Consider the following 12,615-nt stretch of genomic DNA (forward strand, 5'->3'; position numbering starts at 1 on the left):
TACACTGACTTCTGAGCCAGCTAGGCCCGCATCAAAACTGTTTCAACAACCCCCTTCCCCAAAATAAACAAAGAGAAAACCTCAGAGAGTTTCGTTCTGTATTTGGCTTAAAATGGTTACTCCTCAGACTGGGGAGAGGGCTGCTCTTCCAGAAGATCCCAGTTCAATTCCCAGTACTATCTCATCACCACCTGTAACTCCAGTCCCAGGAGATCCACACCCTTCCTGGTGCATAGACATACATACATGCAAAATACTCACACACATAAAATAATAACAGTGATTTTCATTCCCTGATGCTGTCAGCTGGGGTCCAAGAGGAAGGAGAAGCAAGTTTTCCGTGGGGTGCGGAAAGGAAGCTGGGTCTTGAGGAGTCCACACTGTGACACCCTGGCATTTAGCATTCCTGTGCTGGTGATGCAGAGGACACTGAAGAAAAGGAAAGTCTCCTTGGGCCTCAGGGCTAAACATCAAAGAAGGACATGCCTGCTTCCCACCTCTCTAAACATCAAGGAAGGACATGCCTGCTTCCCACCTCTCTTGACTTACTCAAGGCAGATTTAACCTCACTCTCGTTGCTCAACCCCCTCCATAGCATAACTTCAAATGTTGGTGGGGCCCTTGTCTGAGAGCGAAAACATAAAAAGATCCTGAAATGTCAGATATTCAGACATAAAAAAATTTATATTTTTACCATATTATTAGTTTTGTTTTGTTTTGAGACAGGTTTTTCGTGAAGCCCTGGCTATCCTGGAACTCACTCTGTAGACCAGGCTGGCCTGGAACTCAAAGAGCTCCACCTGCCTCTGCCTCCTGGGTGCTGGGATTAAAAGCATGCCCCGTGTCTGGGCCAAATATGGAAAATTTTCTAAGAGAGGAAAAAAACAAAACAAACTACAGGCAGCTGCTAAGTGCCTGGTGTTCGTTTTTTCCGTGTCTGTCTGAACTCAGGTCTGGCGCACATGAAGTGAGGGCTCTATCTGCTCAGCTGCATGAGGCTCCCATCCCTTATTTTAATAAGGGACCTTTCTAGGGTTGGGTCTGGGGTAAAAAGAGGAAGAATCCTGCAAATTCAGAGATGCATTCTGCGTTTGAAAGTCCGATGTTTTGTCTCTTAAGTTTTTGTTTTTTGTTTTTTTTTGTTTTTTTTTTCACCATTCGTGTTGGCTTTTAGGAATACTGAACTAAAAAAACACTGATGTTGAGGTTGCTTTGTGAACTCATCCTCCCTTTTTAAAAGGGGACGGGCTCACTGTGTAGCTCAGGCTGTCCTGGAACTTGGTATATAGAGCAAGCTGGCCTCGAACTCACACACGCCTGCCTGCCTCGGCTTTCCTTGTGCTGGGACTAAAAGCTTTCGCCCAGTGGTCTCAGCGACCCGAGCGCCGCGCGTGCGCACTCCGCCGGTCGCCGGCGAGAGAAAGAGCTCGGCCGCTCCCGGGTTCACAGGCCGCGGAGGGCGCGGGAGCGCGAAAAAGCTTGCTCGGGCGGCCCGCGGGCGCAGGCGCTCGCCGCAGCAGCCAGGGCAGGCAGTGCCCGGGAGCCCGCGGGCTGGTCGCCGCCCAGGGGTGGTCCTGCGCGGCGGAAGGCGCGGCCCGGGCGCCCGCCTGATGGGGCGGGAGGGGCGGGCCGCTGCCGCGTCCCCGCCCTGCGCTCGGGCCGGGCCGGGAGGGTCCCGGGGCGAGCGGCCCGGCCGGCGGGTGAGGCTGTCCGGGCAGACGCAGCGCCATGCGCGCCCCCGCTGCCCGGGCGCTGCTGCTGCTCACGAGCCGGGGCCCTGCGGTGCGTGCGTGGGCCCCGGCCGTCCCCTCCAGGACACGACTGGCTCCTGAGTGGACGCCGCCGGGACGCGCGTGGACGTCTCTAATCCGCGAGCCGACCCCGGGCCTCCGCTTCCCCGCGCCCCTGGCGGGGCTGCCTGGCGGCGTGGGGCAGTGGGCCGCGTCCTCAGGGGCCCGCGCGTGCCGGGTGCTGGCAGGACCCCGCGCCGCGCATCCCCTGTTCGCCAGGCCCCAGGGAGTCCCGGCAGCAGCCACCGGTGTGCGAGACCTTGGGGATGACTCGCGGCGGCGGCCCGCGGCGACCCGGCGCTCTGAACTATGGAAGCTCCTCGGGCTGGTGCGCCCCGAGCGCGGGAGGTTGACAGGTAGGAACCCTGGGGATTAGTGGGCGGCCCGTGGGCCCCGGCCTGGCCTCGGCCTGGACAAGGGCGTTCAAGTCTGCCGACACCTGTTGGAAGGCTATGGGAGCCTTTTCTCAACTAGCCTGTTACCACAGAATTTAAATTTGGTCCCCACCAGCTTGTTGGCAGCATCTGCCTTGGGGCAGTCTCAGAATAAGCTGGAAGTTTCCTCCTTTAAGAAAAAAAAAAAAGTTTTGCCAAAACCATGTCTACCTTATAATGTTTTTAGAAACATCGCTAGGGCTACACAGTATCAAGCACCAGCAATATTTCCCAGGCTGAAGCTAAGCACTGTGAGCTTGATGTTGGTTGTCACGCCCCTAAGTGGTGAGAAGTGACCACTTGTTGGAGGACCAGGTATTGGCCACAGCATAAAGAAACTAGACAGGAACTCATCGGAATCAGTGAATGACTTTTATAAAGAAATCAGAATCGGCTGAGTCTAAGTGATGATATTCTGTGACTCCGCACTTGCAGCGGTCATTGGACGAATGGTTGGAGCCAAGACCCACTGAGATCTTGAGAGAGCCCTACCTCTCCATCCCTTCTGTGACTATGGGTTGTGCCCCCCGTGGGGATGACCTTGGGAAGCTGGCAGGTGCAGTCCTGCTCCTTCAGAGGCTCCCTGCTTAGTGCCCAGGGAAATGTTTGAATTAGAAATGAAGTGGAGACAGGCGGGAGGGTTTTGTAAGAGGAAGGACCTTGTCATAGAACTCTTTAAACAGCAAGTTAATTGTTGACGCCCTTCCTGTACAAATTACTGTCTTTGGGAGAGATTGCGCTTGGAGCAGGATGCCCATGAAGCAAGGGGTCTGCCGGCTATGGGAATTAGGAGGTTGTGGTGTCCTTAGGTGTAAGGAGACACATTTTACTGTGGCTGCTGTGAGTGTCAATGGAACAGGTCCTTTCCTTCTTGGTTATCTTGTAGGCTCCCCCACCCCATGGTTTGTTTGTTTGTTTTATGAATTATTTTTTTATATGTGTTGATGGTTTGCCTGCATGTATGTCTGTGGGAGGGTGTCATATCCCCTGGAACTGGAGTTACAGACTGGGAGCTGCCATGTGGATAGTAGGAATTGAACCCCCGAACCCTGGGTCCCTTGGAAGAGCAGCCAGTGCTCTTGGCCACTGAGTCTGCTCAGCCTCCTCCCCTGTCTTTTATTGAGACAGGATTAATGTAGTCCAGGCTGGCCTCAAACTCACTATGTATGTAGCTGAGAATGACCTTGAACTCCTGACCCTCTGGTCTGTCTCTCCAGTGTTGGGATTACAAGTGTGAACCTCCCAAACCAGGTTTAAAAGACATTTGTGGGCGGGAGGAGGGCACAGAGCAGAGTGTGCATGGAGGAGTCTGGAGACACCTGGGCAGCTGGGTGTGTCCAGTCCATGAGGGGCTGAGGATTCTGCTTCTGAAACTTCATATCTCAAAGTTTGGGGGAGTCAGGCTTTGCTATCCCTTCCCTAACTGCCCGTGAGTGTCATCTCTATGACCTGCAACCTGTCCCCAGGTGTCCTGCCATGTCCACACACTGTGATGCCTTCGTTAAAGAAATCAGAAATTGCACCAGCTTGCATCGTCAGAACTGTTTGCCTCACTGAAACGTCAAATGTCTGACTTGAGAAGTAGGCTTCCTGCAGTTGGTAGTAGGTTTGTTTTTGAGCCAAGGTCTTGCTCTCAGTCCAGGCAGGCCTTTAACTTGAGATCTCTTGCCTCAGCCTCCCAAGTACTGGGGATACTTAAGGTTTTCTATGTAGGTAAGAAATATAGTCTGTCTTCAGGAAGTCTGAAGAAGAGCACTTTATATAACCTATAGTTTCTTCAGAAGTCATAGGCAAAGCCAGGCTGGATGTTGGTGCTGATGGAAGTAACAGGAAGTGGTGGGCACCGTTAGTTTGTAATGGATCACGCTAAGAGTTGGCACATACCTGAAATACTGGCGGAGCAGAGCCGTTGTGTCTGTCTGTCTGGGTTTTGTAGCCCAAGCCGACTACAAACACACAACATTCTTCACACCTCAGCCTCCTGAGTGCTGAGGTTATGAGCAGGAGCCGCTATGCCTGTCATTATTTCTTTAGCGTCCCCTAAAGCAGATAATAAGAGAAGAAAATCTCAAATGCTTTAATCCCAGCACTAGGGCAGACAGAGGCCGGCAGATCCCTGTGGGTTTAAGGCTAGCCTGGTCTACAAAGTGAGTCCAGGACAGCCAAGGCTACACAGAGAAACCCTGTCTTGATAAACGAGAAAGAGAGAGAGAGAGGAAATTCCAATGTTAGTTCTCTCTCTTCCTTCCTTCTCTTCTTTCCTTCTCCCTAGCCCATCCCAGCCCTGTCCTGTTTTGTCCTTGTTTTTGTTTGTTTGTTTGTTTGAGAAATTTCTCTGTATAGCACTGGCTGTCTAGAAACTCACTTTGTAGACCAGGCTGGTCTTGAACTCAGAGATCCAGCTACCCCACCACTCCTGGATCCTGATGTTAGTTTTCTAATTTTAGAGAAAGTAAACATCCCAAAACTATGGGCTGTGTTCCGGTATTAAGCTCTCCTTCCCTCCTCTTCAGAAGTTTGTCCTCTTCAGAAGACTTTGAAGTTATGTATCCAAAACTTGGGACACAGGCCTCCTATTAGCAATGACTTCAGATGCTTGCCCAGCGAAGTAGCATGATCGCTCCTCTTGTCAGCCCACTCCTTCAGGGTTTTGGCTGTCTTGGTATCACTAAGTCTGCAGCACTGCCCAGAGCCTTTTTGCACTGATAAGTCTTACTGTTATCACTTTGGCCACAAGGAACCAGAAGGTGCTGAGGCCAGGGTCATCAGGATGTGCACAGAGCAGACAGGGGCACTTGTGAAGGCTTCCTGTGTGCTTAGCAGATAGGAGGCCAGGGCTCAGCTCCCCCAGGGAGCAGTGGCCCCAAGATGAGAAGATACCTAGGATCTCCTGGCTCACAGGGTGAGCACCCAGCTGGCCTGTCACTCTACGACTGCCTTCCCTTCATGTTTCAGACAGTGCAGACTTCAGGATTCGGTCCACTCTCCTGATTTACTGACAAGGGCTGGATACTGTTCTTAAAAGCTGAGGCCTGCCTGAAACTGTGGCAGAGTTTGTGGCTGATTATTGTGGGTATGTCTGTGGAGGGATCATAGTTAAATACGGTGAGGAAAGACTGGAGCCTGCCTGCAGCTAGCCCCCTGCAGAGAGTGGGCAGGGCTAAGGCACAAGAGGAGCAGCCTGTGCCGCTGCTGTGGAGCTACTCCAGAGATCTGAGTATTTCCTGACCCCTGTTCCTGCACAGCTCTATTCTATTTCCCCTATCTTCAGCTCCTTCCTGCAGCTCCGGGGGAATTCACCTCATCTCTCAACCTACCCTCCACCCTCTTCCCTGGCGCATCCATGTCTTCTCTGAAAATGTCTCCCTGTCTCCCCAGATCCCAGCACATCAGTCAGCTCTCACCCTCCTGGGCCCTGTACCAGATGCTTTCTGTGTGTCTGATCCACTCAAGGCAGCTCTGTGAGAAGATGCTGTTGTTGAGGCAGATTTGAGGCACAGAAGATTGGACTGACGTGTTGGGTCAGACATGGTGGCAGAGCCAGGGTTGATTGATTGCTTGGTTGGTTTTTGGTTCTGTTCGTCTCTTTAGAACCAGCTTTCCTGACCCTCCTCAGACTCTGACCTCCTGGCCCTAAGGTGTAGACCTGAGGCCCTCTGCATGACCTGTTGGTGCTCCGTCTGACTGGCGGCACACAGTAGAATAAGGCTGATAGGCATGTGCGCTAGAGTAACCATCAGGGAACAGCAGTGGCAGCTGCCAGGAGAGAGAAGCCGCCCTGTGGTGTAGAGAGAAGGTGCCAAGTGAGGTCCAGGATTTGGCGTGGAACCTGATATACCATGGCCCCGAATGGCAGAACCTTGATCCCAAGAATCCAGATGGTGGAAATCCATTTCATTTACATTCAGACTATAATACAGAGGGACACACAATAGGAAAATAAACCTGAGGTTGTGATGTACTAAGTGCTCAGTTGGCAGAGTGCTTGGCCTAGCACACACAAAAGGTTTGATCCCAGCATTGCATAAAACCTGGCGTGTTGGCACACACCTCTAATCCCAGCCTTCTAGAGCAGGAGACAGAATTACCACCCTGGGCTGTGTAGTTAGTCCGAGGTTATCATAGGCTACATGAGGCCCTGTCTCAAAAATAAGTAAATTTGGGACTAGAGAGAAGACTCCATGGTTAAGAGTGCGAGCTGCCCTCCAGAGGACCGGAATTTAGTTCTCAGCTCCCATGCCACGCAGGTCACAGCCACTCAAAACTCCCCCTGTCATGTAGACACAGGGTTAAAAATGAATGAGTTGACTGGGTGGTGATGTCAAATGCCTTTAATCCCATCACTCAGGAGGCAGAGGCAGGAAAATCTCAGGCTTGGATAGAGTGAATTCCAGGACAGCCAGGGCTACACAGACCCTGTCTTGAAAACAAAACAAAACAATAAAATAAATGTCTTAGGGTTTTATTAATGTGAAGAGACACAGTGACCACCACAACTCTTATTTGTTTGTTTTGGTTTTTCAGGATAGGGTTCCTCTGTGTAGCCCTGGCTGTCCTGGACTCACTTTGTAGAGCAGGCTGACCTCAGAGAGCCACCTACCTCTGCCTCCCTGAGTGCTGGGATTACAGGTATCAGGTGTGCACCACCACACCCAGCTATTGAAACTCTTATAAAAGCAAACATTTAATTGGGGCTGGTTTACAGTTCAGAGGTTTAGTCCATTATCATCATGGTGGGAAGCATGGCAGTGTGCAGGCAGACATGGTGCTGGAGACAGCTGAGAGTTCTACATCTGGATCCAAAGGCAGCAGGAAGTGGCAGTCACACGCTGGCCAGGCTTGAGCTTCTGAGACCCAAATCCCATCCCCTAGAACCATACCTCATCCAAAGACACACCTTCTAATAGTGCCATTCCCTCTGGGCCATGGGGACCTTTTTTACTCTAATTACTACAACAAACAAATAAGGGCCGGAGAGATGGCTCAGCCCTGGCTGCCCCTGCAGAGGACCTGGGCTTGATTCCTAGTATCCCTGTGTGGACCTCAAACATGCATAACAGCCTCCCTCACCCCCAGTCTTGGAGGTCCAATGTGCATATAGCACACGTACGTGCATGCAGGCAAAATGGCATACATGTAAAGTAAATCTTAAAATTGTTTCTAAGTAATAAATTAATAAAAAGTAAATGGATTCTACTGGGATGAATTTGGACTTAGCTAAATAGCCCCACCCACCTCCTTATTTTTTTGGACACTGTCTTGCTGTGTAACCCTGGGGCCTGGAGCTGTCTAGGTGGACCAGGCTGGCCTGGAACTTGGCCCTCAAGTGCTTGAATTCCAGGTGTGCTCACCACTTCAGCTTTCTCCCTCATCTTTGCGTGGGCATCACTGCTGTGCAAGCCTGGCCTCGGAGTTCACACCTATAACGCCAGCGGTTCAGAGGCAGGGGCAGTAGGCTTACTGTAAGCTCAAGTCCGAACTGGTCTGTGTATCAGTTCTAGGCTAGCAAGACCAAGCCTCAAAATGAAAAAGAAGAGAAAGAAGGAAGGGGGGAAAGGAAAGAGCTAGAGGGAGCCTTTGGGGAGGGTTTCGGTCAGGACGTCATCTCTCGTCCACGGGGCTGGGCTGTGTGGGATTCTCCCTGCCCTGTCACTGTCCCTGGGGAGCACGCTGCTGTACCTCAGAAGGAGGTTGCTTGTCCTGGTTATGTGATCCCCTTAGATTGAGATTATGGTTTGTGGTGTTTTGTTCAAAGGCATGTATCTCGGGATGGCCTCAAGCCCCATAGATAGTGGAGGACCACCTGGAGCTCCTGACACTCCTCCCTGTGCCCCCCCGGCACCCCCCCTGAGTGCTGGGGTGGGACTGCAGGTGCACAGGTGTGTCAACACACTCAGCTTGTCACTATGGGGGGTTTCCCTATTTTTCCCTGATTCTTCTTTAACTTATATTTGTTTTTTATGCATATGCACATATATGTATGTGCACCACATGTGTCCCTGGTTCCTGTAGAGGTCAGAAAAGGGCATTGGATCCTCTGGAACTGGGTTATAGATGGTTGTGAACCACCATGTGTGTGCTGGGAATTGAACCTGGGTCCTCGGCCAGAGCAAGCGCTCTTAACTGCTGAGTCAGTTCTTCAGCCCCTGGTTCATTTATTTTTTTTCACTTTTGATTATGAGTCCTGACAGCCAGCAAGTGAGCTCCCTGAGTGGCCAGGTCTGGCCTTCCCTGTTGAGCTGGCCAAGGACTCGGCCCTGGTAAGGCACTTTACTGCCTCCCCTGCCAAAGTCCAGGGTGCTCCTTCATTCACTCAGCAGGTATTGTTTGACTGAGCTCTGCCATGTAGGTGAGGGTGCTGAGGTCACAGCAGCCAGTGAGCCAGTGACACATTTGGATTGCGGCAGGGAAAGGAGGAGACAGGAAGGACAGGAGGCGGGGTCAGGTGTCTTCATTGTAAGCGAGGCTCCGGAGCTGGCCCTCCGAAGAGGTGATGTTGGAATGAGGATAAGAAGGACTACTGCCAAGGCCTGAAGGAAGAGATGGCTCATAGATTAAGAGCACTGTCTCCTCTTCCAGAGGTCCTGAGTTCAATGCCCAGCAACCATGGGGTGGCTCATAGCCATCTGTACTGGGATCTGGTGCCCTCTTCTGGCGGGCAGGTGTATATGCAGATAGAGCACTCATATACATACAATAAATGTAATGTTTATTTTATTATATAAAATAAATAAATCTTAGAAAACAAAACCAAACCAAGGACTATTGCCAGCTTAGAAGCCCCACCCCCATGCTCACTCCTTTGCTCTGCTCACTGGTCCACACTCTCTCAAGCCTAGACTGATCTCTTTAGCTGAAGTGTGAGCCAGAGACTCTTCCCGGACTCACAGGTGGCCCTGCCAGAAGCCAGCAAGGCTCCTAAGAGGCTTGTCCCAAACCAGAGAAGCCAGAGGAGGCAGGTCGGCCCCGTGCGCAGCCACAGCGCCACTCGGAGGAGGAGTGGCTGCGCGCTTCTTGTTACTCTTCAGAAGTTCCGTGCTTGTATAAAGTCCGAGCAAGGAAAACAGAGGGAAACACCCCACAGATGCTAATTGTTGTCTAGGCCTTGTTTGTCTTTGCCTGTGTGTCTTTCTCTGCTTTAGCTACTGGGGACTGACCCTGGGACTTCAGACCTGCTGGGCAAGTGCCCCGCCCCTTAGCTACACCCAAAGCCCTCTTCACTGAGACAGAGCCTCGTTTCCTCACCTGGTCCTGAACTCTCTCTGTAACTGAGTTATCTGTGAACTTGTGATCCTCCTGCCCCTCCTCCTGGATGCCACCGCAGTGTCGCCAGGCCCAGCTCCCACGGTGCTGACTTGCTCCAGGCATGTAACCAGAGAGTTACCTCATTCCTTTCGCTGGTGGCCCACTATTTGAGTTATCTATCGTAGGTGCCTCGTGCCCTACTTAGATGGATGTTTAAGATAGGCGTTTTTGGGCTGGGGTTCAATTCTCAGCAACCACATGGTGGCTCACAACCCTCTAAGATGAGAGCTGGTGCCCTCTTCTGGTGCACACGTGTACATGCAGGAAGAACACTATCCATGATAAATAAATAAACCTTTTGAAAAATGGAGATTAAGAAAAAAAAGACATTTTTTTTTTCTGATGTAAGCTGTAACTCCACATCCTTGGATTTCTTTTCCCATACATCATATGGAAGCATGTAAATGAAATTCTCAGAAATCCACTGCTATCAAAGGGAATGTTCATGTATGATCCTACCTGTTGCTGGTATGAACTCACTCCTTGATCAGAGCAATGTGTGTTCCCACTGGTGTGAAAGCCTCCTTCCCACAGCTTCACCCTCATTGTGAGCACGTAATCCTTGTCAGTCTCACAAGGAAAAAATGGCTGTCCTGTGGTTTTAGATCCCTTTAGTATGAGTGTAGTTGTCTTTGATGTGCATTCTTTCTAAGTGGATTTTTGTTTGTTTTAGCCAGCTGTGTAGTTCTGGCTACCTTGAAACTTGCTGTGTAGAACAAGCTGGCTTTGACACCAGAGATCTGCCTTTGTCTCTCAAGTGCTAGCAGTACAGGCATTCATTACCACACCCGGCCGGAACTTTTTTTCTCCCCCTGAGACAGCTTTTTCTGTGTAGCCCTGGCTGTCCTGGACTTGCTTTGTAGACCAGGCTGGCCTCGAACTCACTGAGATCTGCCTGCCTCTGCCTCCCAGAGTGCTGGGATTACAGGCATGTGCCACCGTACCTGGCCTGGCTTTTTAATAAGCCTCTGTCCCCCTTATCTGTTGTTTAGTTACAGGACAGTTGTTTCTCTGGTTACTGTTTTTTCTTGCTTTATTCCCCACAGCAATAATTGCTTCTGTAGAGAGCTTTGAGGTACTGAGCATAGTCAAGAGCATCAAGCCACATACCTATAATCCCAGCATTCAAGAAGCTGAGCTGGTCTCAACAACAGCTGGTTCAAGGCCAACCTGAGCTACGTAGTGAGCTATCCTGGGCTTCAGAGTTAGACCTTACCTCAAAAAAGTTTTCCCTTCTTCATTAAAGATAACTTTCCCTGGATAGTTCTGAGCATCAAACTAAGGTGTAGTGAGATGCCAAGGAGTAACAGCATGTAGCACAAATTCAGGAGGAGCAGGATCCAAAATGACTATGAAGACCAGAACACAGGAGGAAGGCCAGACAGAGGGTCATTGCTGGCTTCGGGGACTCCCAGCAAGGAAGGAACGCATAGCCTGAACATCCTTTTGTCAGCTGAGCACACCATTCCCTCACAGCCATGCTTCTTGTTCTTAGCCTGAAGCCATCCGGTCCTTCCTGTAGTCCAGCCTCTTGATGGCAGGGAAGGAGGCCAGTGTGGGTCTGCGCCCCTTGTGCTCAGTTGCTGCGCTGTGCTGCCATGTGAGTCCAAGTGTCGTTCCTGTCTTCCAGCTGCTGTTGGCTTTCTTGCTGTGTCCAGCGTCATCACCATGTCTGCCCCTTTCTTCCTGGGGAAGATCATTGACGTCATCTACACCAACCCAGGCCAGGACTATGGCGACAGTCTGACTCGCCTCTGTGCTGGACTCACATGTGTGTTCCTCTGTGGTGCTGCTGCGAATGCCGTTCGTGTCTACCTCATGCAGTCTTCAGGTCAGTCTCACCGGGACAGAACACCTGGGGTAGTGTCAGGGCCTCCCGTGTCCCTGCCCCAGGCCCCGTCTCTGCCTGTACTGCATTCAGATCTCACCAGGAAGCCATTATGGTCATTCGGTACACTCCATACTTTGCTGTGGTCAGGCGTGAGCAGGCGGCAGAAGCAAGACCCGTGTCTTCGTGCCATTGTGTAGCCACTGGGGTGGGAACTTCAACAGGCAGGGAACCACTCTGGCACTGGTGGCTCAGGACTGCATCCCCTGTCTGCCTGGCTAGGAAGATGGTCTCGGGGTGATTAACCCTTTCCTGCCATTGCAAAGTGTGTTTGTGTAAGAGCTGCTGGTCATGAGCAGATTGGCGCTCCAGGCATATGATGCTTCTCACATGTCAAGGACCACGTTACCTTTAAGAAATGTAAGAGGAATATTACTTACTCTTGTGCTGTGTTCACTCACACATGCAGGCATGCGTGCACATGTGGGGGGCTCAGAGGAAAGCGTGGGGTCCAGGTTCCACCTGATGACTTAGGTCATCAGGTTTGCACATGAGGACCTTTACCTGCTGAATCATCTTGCCGGCCATTGTCACCTTTATCACCGTCTCCTTCTGCCCATGGCTGCCGATACGTGCCAGGGCCTGTGGGAGTCCATCCCATGCCAGTTTCCACGGAGTTGACATGTCAGTCTACAAACCGGCTTTGACAACAGGCTAAATGAACTGCTAACGCGTGTCAGGTGGCTGCTTTCACCGCTGTTGTGTTTCCTTCATAGGTCAGAACATTGTGAACCGGCTGCGCACCTCACTCTTCTCCTCTCTTCTAAGGCAAGAGGTCGCTTTCTTTGACAAGACCCGCACAGGCGAGCTGATTAACCGCCTCTCCTCGGACACTGCACTCCTGGGGCGCTCGGTGACAGAGAACCTCTCTGACGGACTGAGGGCTGGGGCCCAGGCCTCAGTTGGCGTTGGCATGATGGTATGTCAGCCTCTTCCACTTGGTGCTTTCTGTCCGGGCTCTCAGGCGCAGTTGAGCATGAGGGGCTTTAGATGTTATTTTGTAAGCATGTAAAACCAAGAACTTGCCCCGGACTGTAGAGGCAGAGGGCCCATCTCCTGGCCTGGCCTGGCCTGGCCTGTTCGCATTATCTGGAGAAGGGCTTTTCCTGGCAGTTTCTAAGCAAGAATGTCAGGCCAAGGTGCGTCTTTGCAAACCTCGTGTCACATTCGGGGTGTAGACCTCATCTTCTGGGCCCCT

General features: G+C 51.5%; 1 protein-coding gene across 2 annotated transcripts in view; it reads left to right on the plus strand.

The window, feature by feature from the left end:
* Positions 1-1,635: 1,635 nt before the first annotated feature.
* Positions 1,636-12,615, plus strand: part of Abcb10 (ATP binding cassette subfamily B member 10) — a 28,435-nt gene continuing 17,455 nt past the window's right edge. The window contains exons 1-3 of one of the 2 annotated variants that reach the window (XR_008721322.1): positions 1,636-2,146; positions 11,160-11,360; positions 12,134-12,336. Coding sequence is in view for 1 of the 2 variants with exons in the window: in XM_055617571.1 (XP_055473546.1) it covers positions 1,729-2,146; positions 11,160-11,360; positions 12,134-12,336 (822 nt within the window). In the remaining variant the exon portion in view is untranslated. The remainder of the gene's footprint in view (positions 2,147-11,159; positions 11,361-12,133; positions 12,337-12,615) is intronic. The other variant, XM_055617571.1, reaches the window with a different exon arrangement.

The sequence above is a fragment of the Psammomys obesus genome, unplaced genomic scaffold, assembly GCF_907164565.1.
Source record: "Psammomys obesus unplaced genomic scaffold, mPsaObe1.curated_primary_1811, whole genome shotgun sequence".
In the NCBI taxonomy this organism is placed as follows: Eukaryota; Metazoa; Chordata; class Mammalia; order Rodentia; family Muridae; genus Psammomys; species Psammomys obesus.